The sequence below is a fragment of the Pocillopora damicornis genome, chromosome 11 (assembly GCF_964200805.1).
Source record: "Pocillopora damicornis chromosome 11, jaPocDami1.2, whole genome shotgun sequence".
Classification (NCBI taxonomy): Eukaryota; Metazoa; Cnidaria; class Anthozoa; order Scleractinia; family Pocilloporidae; genus Pocillopora; species Pocillopora damicornis.
The window spans coordinates 9,781,522-9,798,228 of NC_142680.1; the positions used below are offsets into that span (position 1 = coordinate 9,781,522).

A 16,707-nucleotide genomic window follows, 5' to 3' on the forward strand; every position below is an offset into this window, starting at 1 on the left:
TTCATCACCCAAAGTGATTGGTGGCGGTAGCCTGTTCCACTCTTTTTTGGTGGGGACAAACCAGAAAAGAGGTTTGGGAGAAGTGTATCAGTTGGAAGGAGTGAAATGAAGGACTCCTTTAACTCCTGTGAGGGACCAAGACAGAATTTCTCCTTACTATATCTATACCATATCATGTAGAAAAGTGATGAGAGTAACAAAAAATATCAATTGTGGGATTAATAATTGATCCAAAACCAAATTCTCCAAACATAACAAGAATCATTTGACAGATAGTAAGGAGAATTACTAATGAGATCTTGGAAGTTAAAGGGTTAAAACTCTTATGAGCCCATTTTTCTCTGTCTGATCCCATCATCTTTTTAATGTACCACTTCTTTTACTCATCTTTAATGAGGGTGAAACTGGCAGAGGCAAAGTTAAGGATAAACAAGTTGAATGGGGGCTGTGGAGGACTATATCAATAACTTATAAAAAGCAAACTAAAAAAATTACCATCACCGTTTTAATGCTAGTTGAAAGAAAGCTAACAAAACATTTGAACACATTTTGCTACTTTAGAGTCGTACAACACTGACTATTAATAGTTATTATTCAGCAACTAACTTTGAAACCCTATATCACACGCGTGACAGTGCAGTATTTCACTTTTGTAGACCTGTATGCGATATTGAGTTAAACGTAAAATAACGAAGAAAAGCACTTACTTAAAGAAGTTCTCAAACTCAAATACTTCCTCAAAACAGTTCTAAACTTTGTGCATACTATGATTAAACTCAGTAAACATTGTAAAGGTAAGAACATCTCTGTATTTGACACTTGCAACGTAGATAACTCATGGGCAAAATGTTGATGTTCATTTGTCTAGTTTGACCAACCTCACACTAAGATCCCACAACTTCTTTGCTGCATCATCATCTTTGGCACCTTTGCAAGGCTCCTTGACTGCACAATCTGCCAGATATTTGCCACTGACACCTTCCATCTCTTCGGAGACTGCACAGTAGATTGTAGTCTGAGCTCCCATCTCAGCGCTCTTGAAGGTGTACCAGCGAAGTGGGGCTACAACAACACTGGACAAAATGGAATGCCGTTGCAGATCTGTACTGACTGCCCCTGGGTGAAGGGCATTAACTGTAACATGGGTACCCTCCAGGCGTTTGCTAAGCTCTCGTGTGAAAAGCACGTTGGATAGCTTGCTGTTAAAATAGGCCGGCCAAGCACTGTAGCTCTTCTCATAGTGGATGTCATCAAAGTTGATCTTCTGAGAGCCCATAGCGTGCGCTGAGGACGACACGTTTATGATGCGACTTGGTGCTGAACGTTTTATCAGATCCAAAAGCAGCATCGTTAGCAGAAAATGACCCAGGTGGTTGACTCCAAACTGCATTTCAAATCCTTCTTTGGTCTTCTGATAATCACAGGCCATTACTCCTGCATTATTGATCAGGATATCCAAGCGTGGCTCGCTGTTCAGGATTTTGTCTGCAAAAGTGCGGACTGACTCCAAGGACGACAAGTCCAGCTTCTCCAGGAAGACAAAAGTACTACCACTTCGCTCTTGTATCTCCTTGAGAGCTTCTTTGGCTTTCTCCATGTTCCTGCAACCGATGATTACTCTTGCACCTCGCGAGGCTAAATCCACCGCTGTCTCTTTTCCGATGCCAGTATTTGCACCGGTGATAACAACGGTTTTGCCCTTTAAGCTTTTAGTGCTGGTACACCTGGGTCCTTGGAAGAATCTTCTTCCAGCATAAAGCACTGCGAGAGTCCCAACGCCAACTGCTACTGGAACCGCCATACTTCACTGTGTTAATTTTGGTTTAGTGAGTCAGCAAAGCGAAATAAACAAGTTAGTACCCAAGATCCTTTGGGGTAAAAATGTCACGTTATGAGACCCTGCACCACGCGACGAAGACGGGTGATCTAACCATGGCTTTGTGTTTTATCGGTGTTTATTTATGTATTTTTTCTTACATTAGTAACTGCAGCATCTAGATATCTTAACTATAGTCTCAACACTAAATCACAAACAGTGTTTCAAAGGATAGTTATCAAGCAAGAAACTTTATTGTGTGACAATCTGCGTTTGTCACGCGGTTGCTGGGCGAAAAAAAAAAAAAGAAAAAATGCAGAACACAAAAACTTTATGATAAAGAAATTTTCCCTCAGCCTTTCAAACTAAAAAGGAAACATAGAAGTAAAAGCAAGAACTTATCACCAAATAAAACAGAGAGCAAATGAGATAATTACTTTTTGCTGAGCTGTGAAACATTCAGCGAAAATAATCCCCACTCCTCTCCCCAACGATAAAAATTTTTCCTTTCTTAGAAGTGATTGCAGTACTCGAGCATCACAAAGAACGTCTGTATTTAAATCAACCGAATGACCCAGTTACAGTGCACAGTGAGTTGATCGGGTCGTTAACGTTCATGATTTCGCCATGAGTTTCATTTCTGACCACTGGATTCTCTTTGCATCCGCGACTGCAACAATCTTCATTTGTAAGCTGATTATCGGCCTGATAAAAAAAATCCGTAAAGTGAGGCGACTGACCAATTTGTTTCCCTCAGCTCCAAGTCACTGGTTTACAGGACATCTCCATAATGTAAGTTTTAAAAGAACTAGGATACCAATTATCATGAAAGCGAGTACGGGACGTAGGTAAGTACTAAAACAGGGAACGACCTAAAACTACCTAAAACCACCTAAAACCACCTACAACCACCTACAACCATCTACAACCACCTCAAAAATTTCAACAACCACCTACAACCACCTCAAAAACATCTACAACCACTTGCAAACTATTTAAAACCATCTAAAACAAGGCATAAATGTCTAAAATAAGGCGAAACGACATGTCACGTACACGAAATACGAGAATCGAACGAAACTTCTACCTCCCCCTGAAATCTTACTCTCCCTGGTCCCATGTATAATCAACCATTTCACGAAATGAAATGCGATAGCATGCTAATTATTTTATATTCCCTCAGCAAAAGACTCAAAGAACTTTACAAAATGAACTAACAAGTTACAAAAAATAATAAATAGGGAATAATACATGGGCGCGCGTAGATATGGAATTAACCTTCGAGTGTTTAACTCGATAGCTCACGAGTGAGCGTAGTGAACGAGTGAGATGATATATATAAACACAATAGCCCTTTTCTGGGAAGAAAATCCGACCTCATTAATGAATGCAAATTAATGAATCGACAATCTTCGAATAACAATCGTAGAGTGCGTTGGCGCTGACTCTTAAGATGGAAAATGCTTTGAATCATAATTACAAAAACTTCCATATATACGCGGGCCTATGTATGATTCCCAATTCCCCCAAAGAACACATTGAGGCCATGAGAATAATTGGAAATGATCATCTACGAAAGAAGCTTTTGATTGGTAATCAAATTCTCCTTTTCAGCACCTTAGGAAATGTATGAAGAGCAGTATGGAGAATATGCATACTGATTTTAGGTTGTAAAGGGTTAAGTTTCACTCACAGGAGTGACCAAAGCTAAATGATTCTCTTTTTTTTAAGGTCAAAAATCATGATGGTACAGCTCTTCAATTCCATGTAAGATGTGCAACTGAGTTCAAAACATGCTATGTTATGCGGAGGGGTCCTTTTATGACAGGACTGGTATTGTGTCATCCAGATACAATCAGGGTTATTCAGACTAGTAATGCTCCAAAAGCACAAACATACGAGTTTATTAAGCCATTGTTTGGTGAGTATACACCAACTTTTGATAGTAAATAACAAGAACATTAATGTTGGAGTGCTGAGAGAGATCTAAGAATTTACTCTGGTTTTGCTCCATAAAGCAATGGTGACTATGATTAGTCAGAAAAACATGGGGCACTTTCTTGACCAGTTAGATGAAAGCTATCTACTTCTTGTTCTGATTAGCAGTCATTGTGATACTTAAACTCACCATTGGTTTCACAATACAGTCAACTCTTTTGCAAGTGGAGAATCTAGGAATTAGGGAAGTGCCTTTTACTGGGGCAGTGCCTGTCTACAAAAATTATTCCCATAAGTGAATGCCAAAGAAAAATAGGTTGGTCATGTCTGCTTTTGGAAGAATTAATAAATGTGTGTTATGGTGGACTCTCATTAATGTCAAATGAACAAACAGCAAGCTTTCTTGTGGACAAATGGAAACTTGACAAAACCGATCCCTTTTTTATGTTGCCCAGTCAAAGGTCATGTTTTTGTAGATTTGCATATTAAAGACAAACTCTGTTGTCAAGAGTCAATTTTTATGCATGTAGTGTCTGCTGAGGAGAGAGCATAAACAAAAGAAAATCCAATTTTTTACTTTCAAAAGTGTCCACTTCCACTTATTAGAGAGTGTACATCTGCTTATGGGAATGTGGAAAATCAGAGTTTGACTGAGAGGCAAAAAGGGGAATTGAAAAAACTGTTGAGAAGTTGAACTGTCTGTTTACAAGAGTGTTTGAACACTTGCAGATTTGACTGTATTCAAGTCTAAAATACAGTGTTCTGACTAATAAATGTGGATCAGTTTTCATTTCTTCCTTTATTTTTTTTTAATCAATGCCTTCCTCTATTCACAAAGCTTTCTCTTTACACAAGTGTGAACTATGTGGTCTAATGGTTTAAGGTTGCTCACATGTAAATGATATCTTGAGGACATGTTCAGACCATTGTACAAGTGTAAATCAAAGAAAACTGCTAGTAGTGACTTTATTAGCATGCATATAAATCCAAACTAGGAAAAGTACTCTATTGCTGCCACTGTAAATGTAGCAGCTATGCATTACAATCCTCAAATGATTGAACGACCTTTAACTCCTAACTGATGGAGTGCGAGGACTGTGCTAAGGAATATTGACCTGAGGTTGTAGTAGAACAGATTGAGCACACAGTTAGTACACACACTACCTACAGAGCCAATATCCCCCTGTGTGGCTCAAGCTAGTGAAGTTAAACTAAGTAGTTTATTATGTGACACTCAGACCAAACTTGTTTATTTTGAATTTCCCAGCTTTCACAACCAACAATACATGACTTATGACTGTTTCCATGGAAATGGTCTTTTAATAAGAAAAAAAGTGACCAAGTAAAAACCAATCAGAATGCTGGGATTTACCTCAGGACCATCTTGCCACATGATTTAAGCACTCATTATTAGTATGCACTAATACTTCCTTGCCTTAATTTGTGGGTCTTCCATTTTGATAATGCTGTGGTAGCATGAAATGTTACTTTATCTCTTGTTATTTGATCTTTGTCACCTAAGGGGATGGACTGATTGCTGCAAATGGCAACAAGTGGTTTAGAGTGAGACGACTCCTCACTCCAGCTTTTCACTTTGAGATACTCCGATCATATGTTCAAATTTTTCAGGATTCTACAAACATTCTTTTGGTAAGTACGAAAATCTGCGAGTCCATTTGGTAGGCTAGGTAAATTTTTTGCATTTAGTGCATCAAACATGTGGTTCTCTTGGGAATACTGGGAATTCAATTACCCCCACCTTCTAAATGAATGTCTTAATTCAATTTACCCCTCATAACACAACAAGTGTATGTTGATTGAACTAACTTATCATCTATTATCATAAAATAACTGTACATGTGTCTGCAATTATTTGCAAGCTTTCATTGTTCTGATATCTTAAAAAAATGGAAGTGAGCTATAATAAGACTCCTTGTTGTTTCAATTGGATTCCATCTGTGTCAGATGTGATAAGAACATGTTTTTTGTTATCTATTACTTAGCAAATCCATAGTTAGATGGAGTTGATTTGCTTTGTATGATTAGATAAAAAAGCAAAATGGTGTTAATGGTTATGTCACTTATTTTTTCTCTCCTCCAACATAACCATACGTAATTATAGGAGCCAATCTGAAGGCTGATGATGTATCATTCAGCTCATTATCTAATAATAGGTTGTATTTTAGTTTTATCTGAGGTTTAGATATTGGATACATAGCTCATGCATTTTATAGACTATTTTATTCACACTGGATGCCCAAAATTGTTAGCTTACTGTTTCAACACAAGATACCTAACACATCAAAACAGCTGTTCCAGGCTGTATCTTGACTTTCAGTGTGGACTCTAGTAGTTATCATATTATTGATACTTTTAAGTTAACATACTTTGTTACAAATAATATCATTATATACATACCTAGTTACCTCCATGCTACTGAAAGTTGCAATTTCCAGGATGTGCTTAATTGTGCAAAGGCATGGCTGCTGATCTGCCCATTTTGGGCAAAGTTTTTGACAAACAATCACTCCATGTATTGTTGTCCTCTAGGAAAAGTGGATGTCACAGGAGAGTGATGAAGTTGAATTATTTCGCCACTTAAGCCTCATGACACTGGATTCCATTCTGAAATGTGCCCTTAGTTATGAAACTGACTGTCAGACTCAAGAGTAAGTCTACAAATAAATGAATTGTTTTGTTACCCTTCATCACCAAGTGAAAAGTGTCCTATTTGAGGAATTTAGAAACTAAGAAAAAGGAAAATTTGAGCTTGGTTGGTGGATTATAGATTAATAAGGAGGCTATTAATGACAATAATCTGAGGTCTTTCATTTCTTCACAGAAAAGCTAATCCCTATATCAGAGCAGTATATGATGCATCTGACGAGGTTCTCAACAGGATGATGTAAGCAGATGATTACCTTTGCCCAAAATTTGATTGGTCAACTTTGTAGAGTAGTTTGATGTATTGGTGTGATATGAGGGTTGGATGTTAACGACAATAAGGGAGGTGGGGGGGGGGAGTATAAGATAGTTTTATCGAGTAATATGTATGGTGGAGGGGGTTGGGGGGGGAAGCTCAGGAAATTATAAGAAAGGGGAGGGAAGGGCCGAAAGTGAGAACTTTATGAAGGGCTAGAAACATAAGGGAAATTCAAAAGTTAATGGATCTTGTATTGGTAATTATCATAAATCTGAGTGTTTTGTTACAAAGGGGTTAAATTAGTGGGAGGCCACAAACTAGCAGGATATTGATAGGGAAAATTCAGTGCAGCAATCAATGCCCAGTGCAGTGACTTTAGCCCTTCATATCAGTGCCCTCAAAGGCATAATAAATTTATTTTAATTATTAGAAAGTGAAACCAGTTTGGTTGCAAAGTAAAACCTGTGTCACAGCCTCAGCACTGGTGGCCTTTAGTATTAAGTGGTTCTCCCCCACCAACGCAGCACCACAGCTTCTTTCTGCAAACAGCTTTCCTATTTACCCTTCTTCTTGACCCTGCACTACATTTAGCAGGGTGATGATTTATCATTACTTTTACTTCTGTAGGAATCCTTTATTACATTCAGACATAATTTATAAAATGACAGCTGGTGCAAAACGTTACTCTGAAGTATGCACGGTTACCCAGGCCAAGGCAAAGGAGGTCATTAGAGAAAGAAGAGCTGCTCTTCAAGATAGTGTGAGTATATCATATTTGTCCATGAGTGACCAAGACAGAATTTCTCCTTACAATATCAATGCAATACCAACCAGACAAGTGATGAGAATAAATACAAATATCAATCAGGGGATTATTAGTTGATCTAAGACCAAATTCTCTAAACTGACATTATAGGATTTGTATGGCAGACAGTAAGGAGAATTACTATTGAGATCTTGGGAGTAAGGTCTAAGTTTTGGCCGCTGGAATATAAAAAATAATTCAAACACGTCTTTTGAAAATCATTGGTATGTTACGTTTTCATTTTTTGTCATTTGACTAATACATAATTGTTTAAAGTTGGACAAATCAGGCACAATCTATTTCCTTATCTTTTAAGGTTGAGCAAGAGAAATTGAAGGAAAAGCGATACTTGGACTTTCTGGATATCCTTTTGGCAGCAAGGGTAATGTTGTACTTAAGTTCTATAAGATCTGAAGCTTAAACTCTTTAAGATCATATAACATACCTCTTTCTGCTCGTTTTGAGAACTTGGTTTTTTGTATAAACAAGGACTGATCTACATGATGTTTACCTGAAGACTCCAATTTGTCTAAAAATTGCAAAGAGAATTTAGTTATGGATCAGGCTAGGAAGTCTGAGTTAATTAAACAAAAATAATCCTATAAGATCATGCCTTGATTTTCTCGTTACTCCTGTGTGTTGTGCAGCGCAAATATCTAATGTTCCTGATAGACTTGCATGACGACCAGATGAAACACCTGCATGTCGATTTACTAAACCAACGACTTCGGCACGGCTTATCTAAGCCATATGCAAGAAGCTTGCCAGACATAGTATGTATAAGACTTTGGCTTGAAAAGGGAGTTATCAATCACACCACGCATACTATGCAAAGTATGCTATAAAATAATTTCTCTTCCCTATTTCAGGACGAAAAGGGAAACGCTTTGACTGAGGAAGAAATAACTTCAGAAGTTATGACTTTCATGTTTGCGGGACACGATACCACTGCGAGTGGTAAGTAGTGATATCGAAACAAGTTGTTTATAATCACCAGAAATGTAATAACCAGTTCTGGAAAAAAAATATTTGACCGAGATAGGATCAGTGGGTAATTGGTCCTTGCTGCTGGGTAGCCGCATTTGAGATCAACAAGGCGAAGCAAAAAGGAATTCTGGCGTCCTTGAAATACAATGGGAATTTTTTTCCCCGAAAGAAACTGTATTGTATAGTAAGTCAGTTGTTAACGTAAATTAGCCACCGTTCAGAGTTTGAAAGCTTACTTTTCGAGCGTTAGCCTTTTGTTCATTCGCTCTGACGAAGGGCCAACGCTCGTAACATCATGATCAGTTTTGAAACTCTTTACGGTGGCAAATTTACTTTATCAACTCAGTTGATAAAACCAAAATTATCTTGTTATACTTCCCCACCGACGCAGCACCATAGTTTCTTTAGAAACTTACCCTCTTTATGGTATTGTATAGTAGTCACATCGTCTAGCAAAGTCACAGCTGGCTTCACTTTTGAAATATGATTGATTAACGAAGTGGCGCAAATTATTTGTGAACGAGTCAGGATCAGCCTCTCTATTTTGTATAGTCTTTAATCCTGTACGACCCCTCATAAAAAAAAAAAAAATTAATAAGTAAATGAAGAGATAACAAGGTAAATTTGTAAATGATATTGCACATTGCTTTCCCATCAGTGACTTGTGTAAAAAGGTCGCCTTTAGAGGCCGTCCATTATTTGTCACCTTCAAGGTGGTGAAGGGGGTTGGGAGTTTGGTGGAGGACTTTGGTTGTGTTATTATAAAATTTACCCTATCCCCCCACAGTAGACTCTGTAATTTTTTTATTATTCCTCCATCCCCCCCTCCCATTATCGGCAATAAAGTAGCAGTAAATTTTTCTATACTTCTTCCTTTATACCCCTGAAAAAACATGTGATCCCCCAACATTCTCCATCTCCTTCCCCCACCCGTTATAGGTAATGATTGGTCACGCGTTTCAAACTGTTTGTTAATCCTCCTTTCTAGCTATGTCGTGGACATTATACAATTTAGCAAGATTCCCTGAACACCAAGAAAAATGTCGAGAAGAGATAGATGCAGTGCTTGGCAGTAAAGAGGAGTTTGAATGGTGATTATTTCAAGTTGCTCGAACATGCATTGTAGAGCGAGGAGAGAGATCCCTGGGCCTCAGAAAGGACGCGCAGTGATAGCTTCCTTCGTGCTTCGCGCGCAGAATTTCTCGTCAGCGTGTCTCTTTATATCACTTGCGTGCGGGTGAAACGCGCTCTGTCTTTCCCCACTGATTAGATACGTTCTGATTGGTTGGTAGTGCGGTTAATTCGCTCGTTCGTGGGCTCGGGTATGCATGTTAGCAGACATAGAGATTCATGAAGGATCTTTGATTTGTGGTCGCTTAGTAAGAACAATTTTCATCAGTGTCGAAAGTAATCTAGGATTGGTTTGTTTTATCTTTACTTCACTCTCTGATTGGTCTGGAAAAATCGCGGCACTCTCTGAACCAATCAGATAAGAAACTATTACCAACTACGACTTGGTCACCCGTATTTTCTTGCGCTTTAGCTAGTTTGGTTGTATTGTATTTCAGTTCTCTTTGGCTCTTTAAGGTTTTTCCTTTTCTTTTGATTGGCCAATGTGATTACGACACTCAATCGAAAAGCGCTCTAATTGACAGGGATTTCAAGGTCTGCAGATGTGTTAGCGTTAGTGTTCCGCAGTGGTCTGTCAACAGTACAGATCAGTAGAAACGATACCAGAAACATTTGCGAAGAAGACGAAAGGGAGAAGTTGAGTAGAGCTATCCCAAATTACATGTAATCTGAGGGTTGAGGATATAGCAAAACCACGCCATGTTCGATTTGAATCCTAATTCTTTACTTTAATTTTCATACTTGTGTCTTTTAGGAGCGATCTCAATAAATTAAATTACGTTCACTTGTGTATCAAAGAAAGCAACAGAATCTACCCTCCAGTGCCGAGGATAAGTCGCTTGTTGGACAAACCGTATGAGATTGAAGGAAAACTACTTCCTGAGGGTATGTTGTATTTTCGATTTTAATGAAAATCACCTAAACAGCAACATTTAACCAGGTCGAGTAGGAGGGTCTTTGCATTTTTAACTTTCCTCAACTTTTTCTCCTTTCCATTGCATGAAACAAACTGATTTCATTCAGTCATATTTCTGTCCAGTTCAAGATTGTGCAAGTCGCACGTGGTAAGAATAGCAATGACACCACTCGCTAAAGGCTTGTTCAACTCGATTGCTCACGAGTGAGCGCAGCGAACAAGTGATATGTCGAGTTGAACACTGAAAGAGAAGTTCCATATTTATGATCAACCATGGCTTTTTTTGTTTATCATATAAACACAATAGTCCTTTACTGACCAGTCGTAACAAGTTTGTCTCGTGGAGCTAACCAGGTTACAAAATAAAATCAATCTCACGTAAGACTGTGATTTTGGTTTGGTAAAGAGATACAAAGTGGAAGGAAAGTTAAAGCTTTTCTTTTGTAGGCAGTTTATCGTAACCTCTCTCCGAGTCCCGCTTTTTGTTTAATTTGTCTTTTTGCTCGCTTTTTTGTTTGTTTTTGTTTTTGTTTTTGTTTTTGTTTTTTCAGGAACATGGGTTGCTACTCACATATTTGCCTTGCATCGTAATCCGCACGTATGGTCAGATCCCGAGGTAGTTTGAATTATCATGCTTTCTCTCTAAGCTAAGACAGAGCGTTCGCTTGAATGATTTGTTTTAGACTGGAACAGAAGTCTCTTTCTCTAGACCTTCGCTTCGCACTTGGGAAGTACCATTCTGTTTCTTTTTAATTCCGTTGTAGATCCAGATCCAAGTCACTGTACAATCGAAATGTGTTCCTGATCTTGATAACAGTCTAGCATTTTCCTATGCACGTATTGCCTATGGTTAACTGAATTTGTTTAGTTAAGAAAATTGTCACACTAAATCAATGTCTAGAAAGGTTTTTTAATTGTATTACTTAATTATTTCTTTTAAATTTTTTTTTTTCAGAAATTTGACCCTCTTCGTTTCACAACTGAAAACATAGAAAAGATGTCACCCTATGCGCACGTTCCTTTCTCTGCTGGGCCGAGGTAACCATTTGAATTGTTTTATAGTTTGTTCTGATAATAAAGAACAATTGGATGAAGTTGAGTATGATATCATGAATTATCAAACCGAAATCTAAGTTATTTGCCGAAGCTGAAGGCTAAGGCACAAAACACAGATACGCGGTTTGATAATATAAAATAACGGTTTTGATAATTCATGATATTACAGTCAACTTAATCCAGTAATTTCTTATAGATTGCATGCTCTCCACCCATCAGATTTTTCCTAGTAAGTCATAATGTATAATGATGGTCATGTTTGGTGGTTAATTCATGAATTTATTTGGGGCAAAATGATTGTTTTAGCATCTTGCCTTTAAGCATTTTGGCGTGACTTCGCCTTGTAAGACGAATTCTTCGACAGTACCTGATATTTAGGAAAGTCAAAGTAACTGTTCATGACAAAATTAAAACTAAAATCAGAGTCGATGCAAGAATTAAGAAACAAAATAGGTGGGATAAGGTTAAGCCACAACAAAAATGACAGAGACAAAGAGTAAAAATAAAAGATTGAATCTACCCAAATACTAGGTTGGCTAATCAAGTTGGGTGGAAACAATTGCCTCATAACCCTTTGACCCCTTTAGAGTGACTTGCAGCTAATTTCTCCAGACAGGATCACTAATGAATCAGATATTAATCGCATTAGGTCACAAGAGTAAAAGAAATGATTGCCAAGTAAACGAGCTCTTGTTATAGTATTATAAAAAAATAAATAGAGAACAGCATGCACAATATGAATACTCATGTTAGGATGTAAAGGGCTAAATGGAAATGCTGCTTCACCACAAAGCTCGTAACAGTTTTTCACTGTGACATGTTCACATGTGACATACTTCTGGCATCCATCCGTATTGTTTCTACAGGAACTGCATTGGACAAAGTTTTGCTCTGGCTGAGCTGAAAACTTCAGTAGCAATGATCCTACGAAAGTAAGTGAGCTCACATAATACTGACTAATAATGATATGATTTGGATTTAGTCTACCATGCTTTGCGATTTGCGAACAGACGCACTCGTGGCGTCCTGGTAGCTAATCAGATGTAATTATAGACCTGCTCGTAATGTGATCATATACTTTTCGTCATGCGTGTGCGAACGACCTGTGTGCCCGTACGTTAGCGCGCCTCGACGTGCATTTGAGTGTATGGGATGCGAACAGTTGCAGTCACAAATTGTTGCATTTTTTTTTTGGTTCATATTATTATTTTTTTCTTAATACAGGTTTGAACTTAGTGTTACCCCGCAGAACATCATACAAGACTACAAAGATCTTCAGCCTCACTTGATCCTGCGAGCAAAAAATGGCATCGTTGTGAACATTTCACCAAGAAGTAACTCATGATAAAGAGAAAATGTTGACCAGACTTGATAACATTTCTAAATGATTTTAATACACTTCTTTCAAAGCAAAACCAAAAGCATATTTTTGAAAGTTTGTTCAACCTGAAACAAGTCATCCAAATTGTATTTCCTGTAGTTCCTTTACTGTCTCTGTTTATCTAGTTTTCTGTCCGAATTAGAAGGAAGATAATTGTCATTCGGACGAACCAGGTAAGGAAGAGTGAAATACGTTTTTTTATGGTGAACTTCGTAGAAATATATGACTTAAGCGTGATCCTCTTAATAAAAATTTTTTTCTGATTAATTTGAAAACACTTCTGTCAAGGCAAACCAATAGCATAAATTTAATTTTTTATACCTTTCTCTTTTTTAAGAAAGAGTATGCTTAAGTTTTATCTTCGCTGTTAATGAGAATATATAAAAATTTACTACTTTCTTGGTGAAGAGGTGCACGAAAGAGTTACGTCACCTTTAGAAGATTCTTTTCAATTGTTCTAAGAAGTCGCCTATTTTGCCGCCATTTCGATTATAACTCAGTAACTTGGTCACTGTGACGTTATATTAAGGCGGAGACCTCCCAGGCTACGTTCGTTGATCTCTTCCTATTTTTCCCTTTCGAATCTCAAAATGCGAGCAAATAAAACCCGCATCTTTAAAAGTTGAAAGGTCATGGTGACAGCAACAAAATTGGTTTGGACTTTGTTAGGACATATACATTTTATAAAATATGAAAATATGAATGCTTTCCCCAAACGAAGTTTACTTAATGAATTAGTCTCTGCTGAATGACGTTGGGTAGCCTAGTTCCAGTTGCTGTGGTCGCTCAAGGTATACTTTCAGCAGACACACTATGATGTTGTCGTTTGTATGTTCAGCGTCACAGGCGTGATTTTATGTCTCACCATGTGGTTCAAGAAGGGCAAGGAATTCTGTAGAAAGTAATGTAAGTGTTTTCTGATTAACTCTCTCCATTAACCCTTTACACCATTAATCAGTATGCATACTTCCTATAACGTTCCCTATGCATTTCTTCAATATTGACAAGAGGAATCCGTTTAACAATCAAAGCCTCCTAGGTTGGTGATAATTCAATGTAGCATTGTTTTACAAGCCAATTATTCACAAGGAAAGTACGTCGTACTGGTTATCGGTCACTCAGTAAGTGAATCAGTTCATCGGTCAGTCAGTCAGCTTGTAAAGAAGAGGGCCATTCGAACAGAGAATGAGTAACTTTATCGGTCACCTCGTCAGGCGTCAGGCTGGCAACCAGCCAGCCAGCCAACTGTTATTTTTTAATCAAGTCGCAAACTATGGACATAAATCCACTCTCAACTCACCTTGGTATGTTACTCTTTTGTCTTCATCCAGTTTGGCATTGACAATCATCTCATGAAGTTCCTCTCTTGGGATTCTTTTGTCCATATTTAATAATATATAGCGTAACTCCGCTGATTCAATGTATCCCTTATTGTCGGCGTCGAAAACTCGAAACGCTATCATCATGTCCGCCTCTCGCTCGTCGGGTTTCTTTTGATCTTCCATCAATTTTACAAACTCTGGAAAGTCGATCACACCGTTTCCTTTATTAGAAGAATACAGAAGTCGTTAATATTTCTGTTCGGTTGAAACATGAATTTTGTCAGCCAACCCTCGCACATTCCGTTTGACGAGGTCAGTATTTTCGTGTTTCAATTTTATGCACATTTCCTTCAGTAAAAGAAAATGGTTCACTTTCATGTGGTAGTAGCAAGAATTTCCTTACCCATCCATAAATTTATTTTCTACGAAATTTCTGAAATATTCAAGAGTTTTCTCTTTCAATTTATGCTGTGAAAAAATGGATGACACCATTTTGCTCATTTAACTTCATGGAATGAAGACAATATGGGGTAGATTAATTTTTTCTACCTATTCTTGCATATTCCTTCAAATCCTTTTTTCTAGCAACATTTGACGCCTACAAAGTTTTGTTAAAGTAAAGAGATGAAAAAAAGGTTGTTTCCTTTTCAGTTTTTTTCCTCCTAACTTTTTGAGTTGCTGCCGCAAAATGCATTAAACATATGTTTCCAATGTCAGAAATGAATGTAACTTACTGTCAATCTTTTGAAATGCCTTCAAACCATATAAGACCGCTCTGCGGCTTAGATTTACAAGTTTTCTCGCGTTATGGCTTAGTTTGATCAAATCCCACTCGTTTTATGCTCGTAGCAGGTTATTTCCCGTAGGCGTAACACACTTGTACAAATATTGTACGCCCCCAGTCATCCTTTTACGTAAGAATTTCAACAACGCGTCACTTGACTTGTCAATAACTAGTGTCAAGTTCTTAGAAATAGGGACTTTAAGAAAACCAAGTCATTGATGGCACAGAAGATCTCATGTTTTAAAACTTCTTCATTTTTCTTCGGCGTCCCAAACAAAACAAAAACGTGAAATCACCAACTTTTACGCCCTCTAAGCGAGTAAACCTCGACAGCAATTTTCTCACCCTTTTATTTTAAACTCAACGCTACGCTGACGTGCTATGCCGAAGGGTAGTTGTCGCACCGTTGGAAACGGTAGATGTGAGCTACTAGTGAAATTCATAGGGGAAAAGAAACATCGCTTTTTGACAACTTTTTCCCACACGGCGCTGTAGTAACATCTTAAACTCTCTATTATATAAAGAAACAGCGCTTTTCAGCGTTCAATTTTCATTGAGACTAAAAGTTTTATTTTGCCTGTCTGTCTTCAGTGTAGCTCTACTACACGTTTACAAATTTTATGTTCCCCAGAAAATGGCTTCATTACGTAATCAGAGCGCAAGAGGCAATCGTATCGAGTAAGCTTGCTCTTACATAACGAAAAAACAAAAGTAATAAAGATGTATTTAGCAATGAGATAAAATTATATTAAAGATGAAAAATTAAACATAGTTCATGGTTCATGACCATTTAGCAAATGACTTATCTTTAAAAATTTCGTCGAGGCGATTTTGAAATTTTGTATCCCTGGTTTCTTTACTCAACCGAAACGCATCCATACTTAATGAGTCCATTGTTATCTTGCGTTTGTCGTTTATGGAAAAAAGTAAAATTTTTTTTATTTTCCTCCAATATCATGTAAGATACGTTCTCAATCTCGGAAGTTTGCACCTGAGACCATGCCGTTGTGTTGAGTCGTACTGCATTCGAATAAATTGCAGGATTCACAGTTATTATAATTATGAATCAATTACAGAACGTTAAACGAAAGTATCACATGGATGTAATTAAAGAGGGTATCGTATCGAGATCTCTTCCAAAGATAAGATTAACAAAATAAAATATTTACTTGTGCAAGTACATAAAGTGCATTTTTGCTCAAAAGCCTTTTTTGCTCTGAAGATTAAGGGCTAACGCTCGTAACGTCAACTTTAGAAACTCTTTACGGTAGGTTGATGAAATCAAATTTTTTGTAAACCCCCGCAGCAGCACAATTTCGTTAAAGACTTACCTGTCTTTTTCGACCTGATTTCTACATATCAATTTTTATTTAAAGCTAACGACACAAAGAAGTGGCGAAATATTTTGGCCGAACGGCAATAAAGCAAACCAGTGCAAAATTTCTAAGTAGAGTTAATGAAATCCATTTCAGTCAGTTTTCATTACCGTTGATCTGTAAAATATTGAACAAACTGTCAGTGCTTTGTGAGGTAAGATCGTGTATTCTCACATAGATTTTCTATTAATACAATTATCCCTGAATTTTTCAATACATGCTTCATTAAAGTTGGAATATTTCCTAGCTTGTAGGATGACACGGTTTCGCAT

At 37.6% G+C, this 16,707-nt stretch overlaps 2 protein-coding genes and 1 pseudogene across 3 annotated transcripts in view; 1 reads left to right on the forward strand and 2 right to left on the reverse strand.

The window, feature by feature from the left end:
- Nucleotides 1-491: 491 nt before the first annotated feature.
- LOC149037389 (retinol dehydrogenase 13 pseudogene) lies at nucleotides 492-2,810 on the reverse strand (annotated as a pseudogene). The gene has a single exon (XR_016181265.1). The product of XR_016181265.1 is annotated as a retinol dehydrogenase 13 pseudogene (transcript).
- On the forward strand, nucleotides 2,306-13,220 carry LOC113679648 (cytochrome P450 4B1). The gene is made up of 14 exons (XM_089188048.1): nucleotides 2,306-2,608; nucleotides 3,548-3,737; nucleotides 5,277-5,404; nucleotides 6,305-6,423; nucleotides 6,597-6,659; nucleotides 7,305-7,437; nucleotides 7,799-7,864; nucleotides 8,352-8,439; nucleotides 9,458-9,560; nucleotides 10,355-10,485; nucleotides 11,068-11,132; nucleotides 11,472-11,554; nucleotides 12,439-12,504; nucleotides 12,797-13,220. The coding sequence occupies exons 1-14, from the start codon at nucleotides 2,444-2,446 to the stop codon at nucleotides 12,915-12,917; spliced, it is 1,521 nt and encodes a 506-aa protein (XP_089044174.1). The 5' UTR covers nucleotides 2,306-2,443; the 3' UTR covers nucleotides 12,918-13,220.
- Nucleotides 12,945-16,707, reverse strand: part of LOC113679747 (neo-calmodulin) — an 8,538-nt gene continuing 4,775 nt past the window's right edge. Inside the window, exons 4-5 of the mRNA XM_027196725.2 lie at nucleotides 14,254-14,496; nucleotides 12,945-13,845 (exon numbers count right to left, since the gene is read on the reverse strand). Coding sequence (XP_027052526.2) covers nucleotides 13,808-13,845; nucleotides 14,254-14,496 — 281 coding nt within the window. The 3' untranslated portion in view covers nucleotides 12,945-13,807. The remainder of the gene's footprint in view (nucleotides 13,846-14,253; nucleotides 14,497-16,707) is intronic.

Excerpts from the sequence above, each read along its gene's own strand:
- LOC113679648 (XM_089188048.1), top strand. The coding sequence starts at position 2,444 with ATGAGTTTCATTTCTGACCACTGGATTCTCTTTGCATCCGCGACTGCA. Across the intron at positions 9,561-10,354 it reads AGTAAAGAGGAGTTTGAATG|GAGCGATCTCAATAAATTAA; the intron begins GTGATTATTTCA and ends TGTGTCTTTTAG. Across the intron at positions 11,133-11,471 it reads ACGTATGGTCAGATCCCGAG|AAATTTGACCCTCTTCGTTT; the intron begins GTAGTTTGAATT and ends TTTTTTTTTCAG.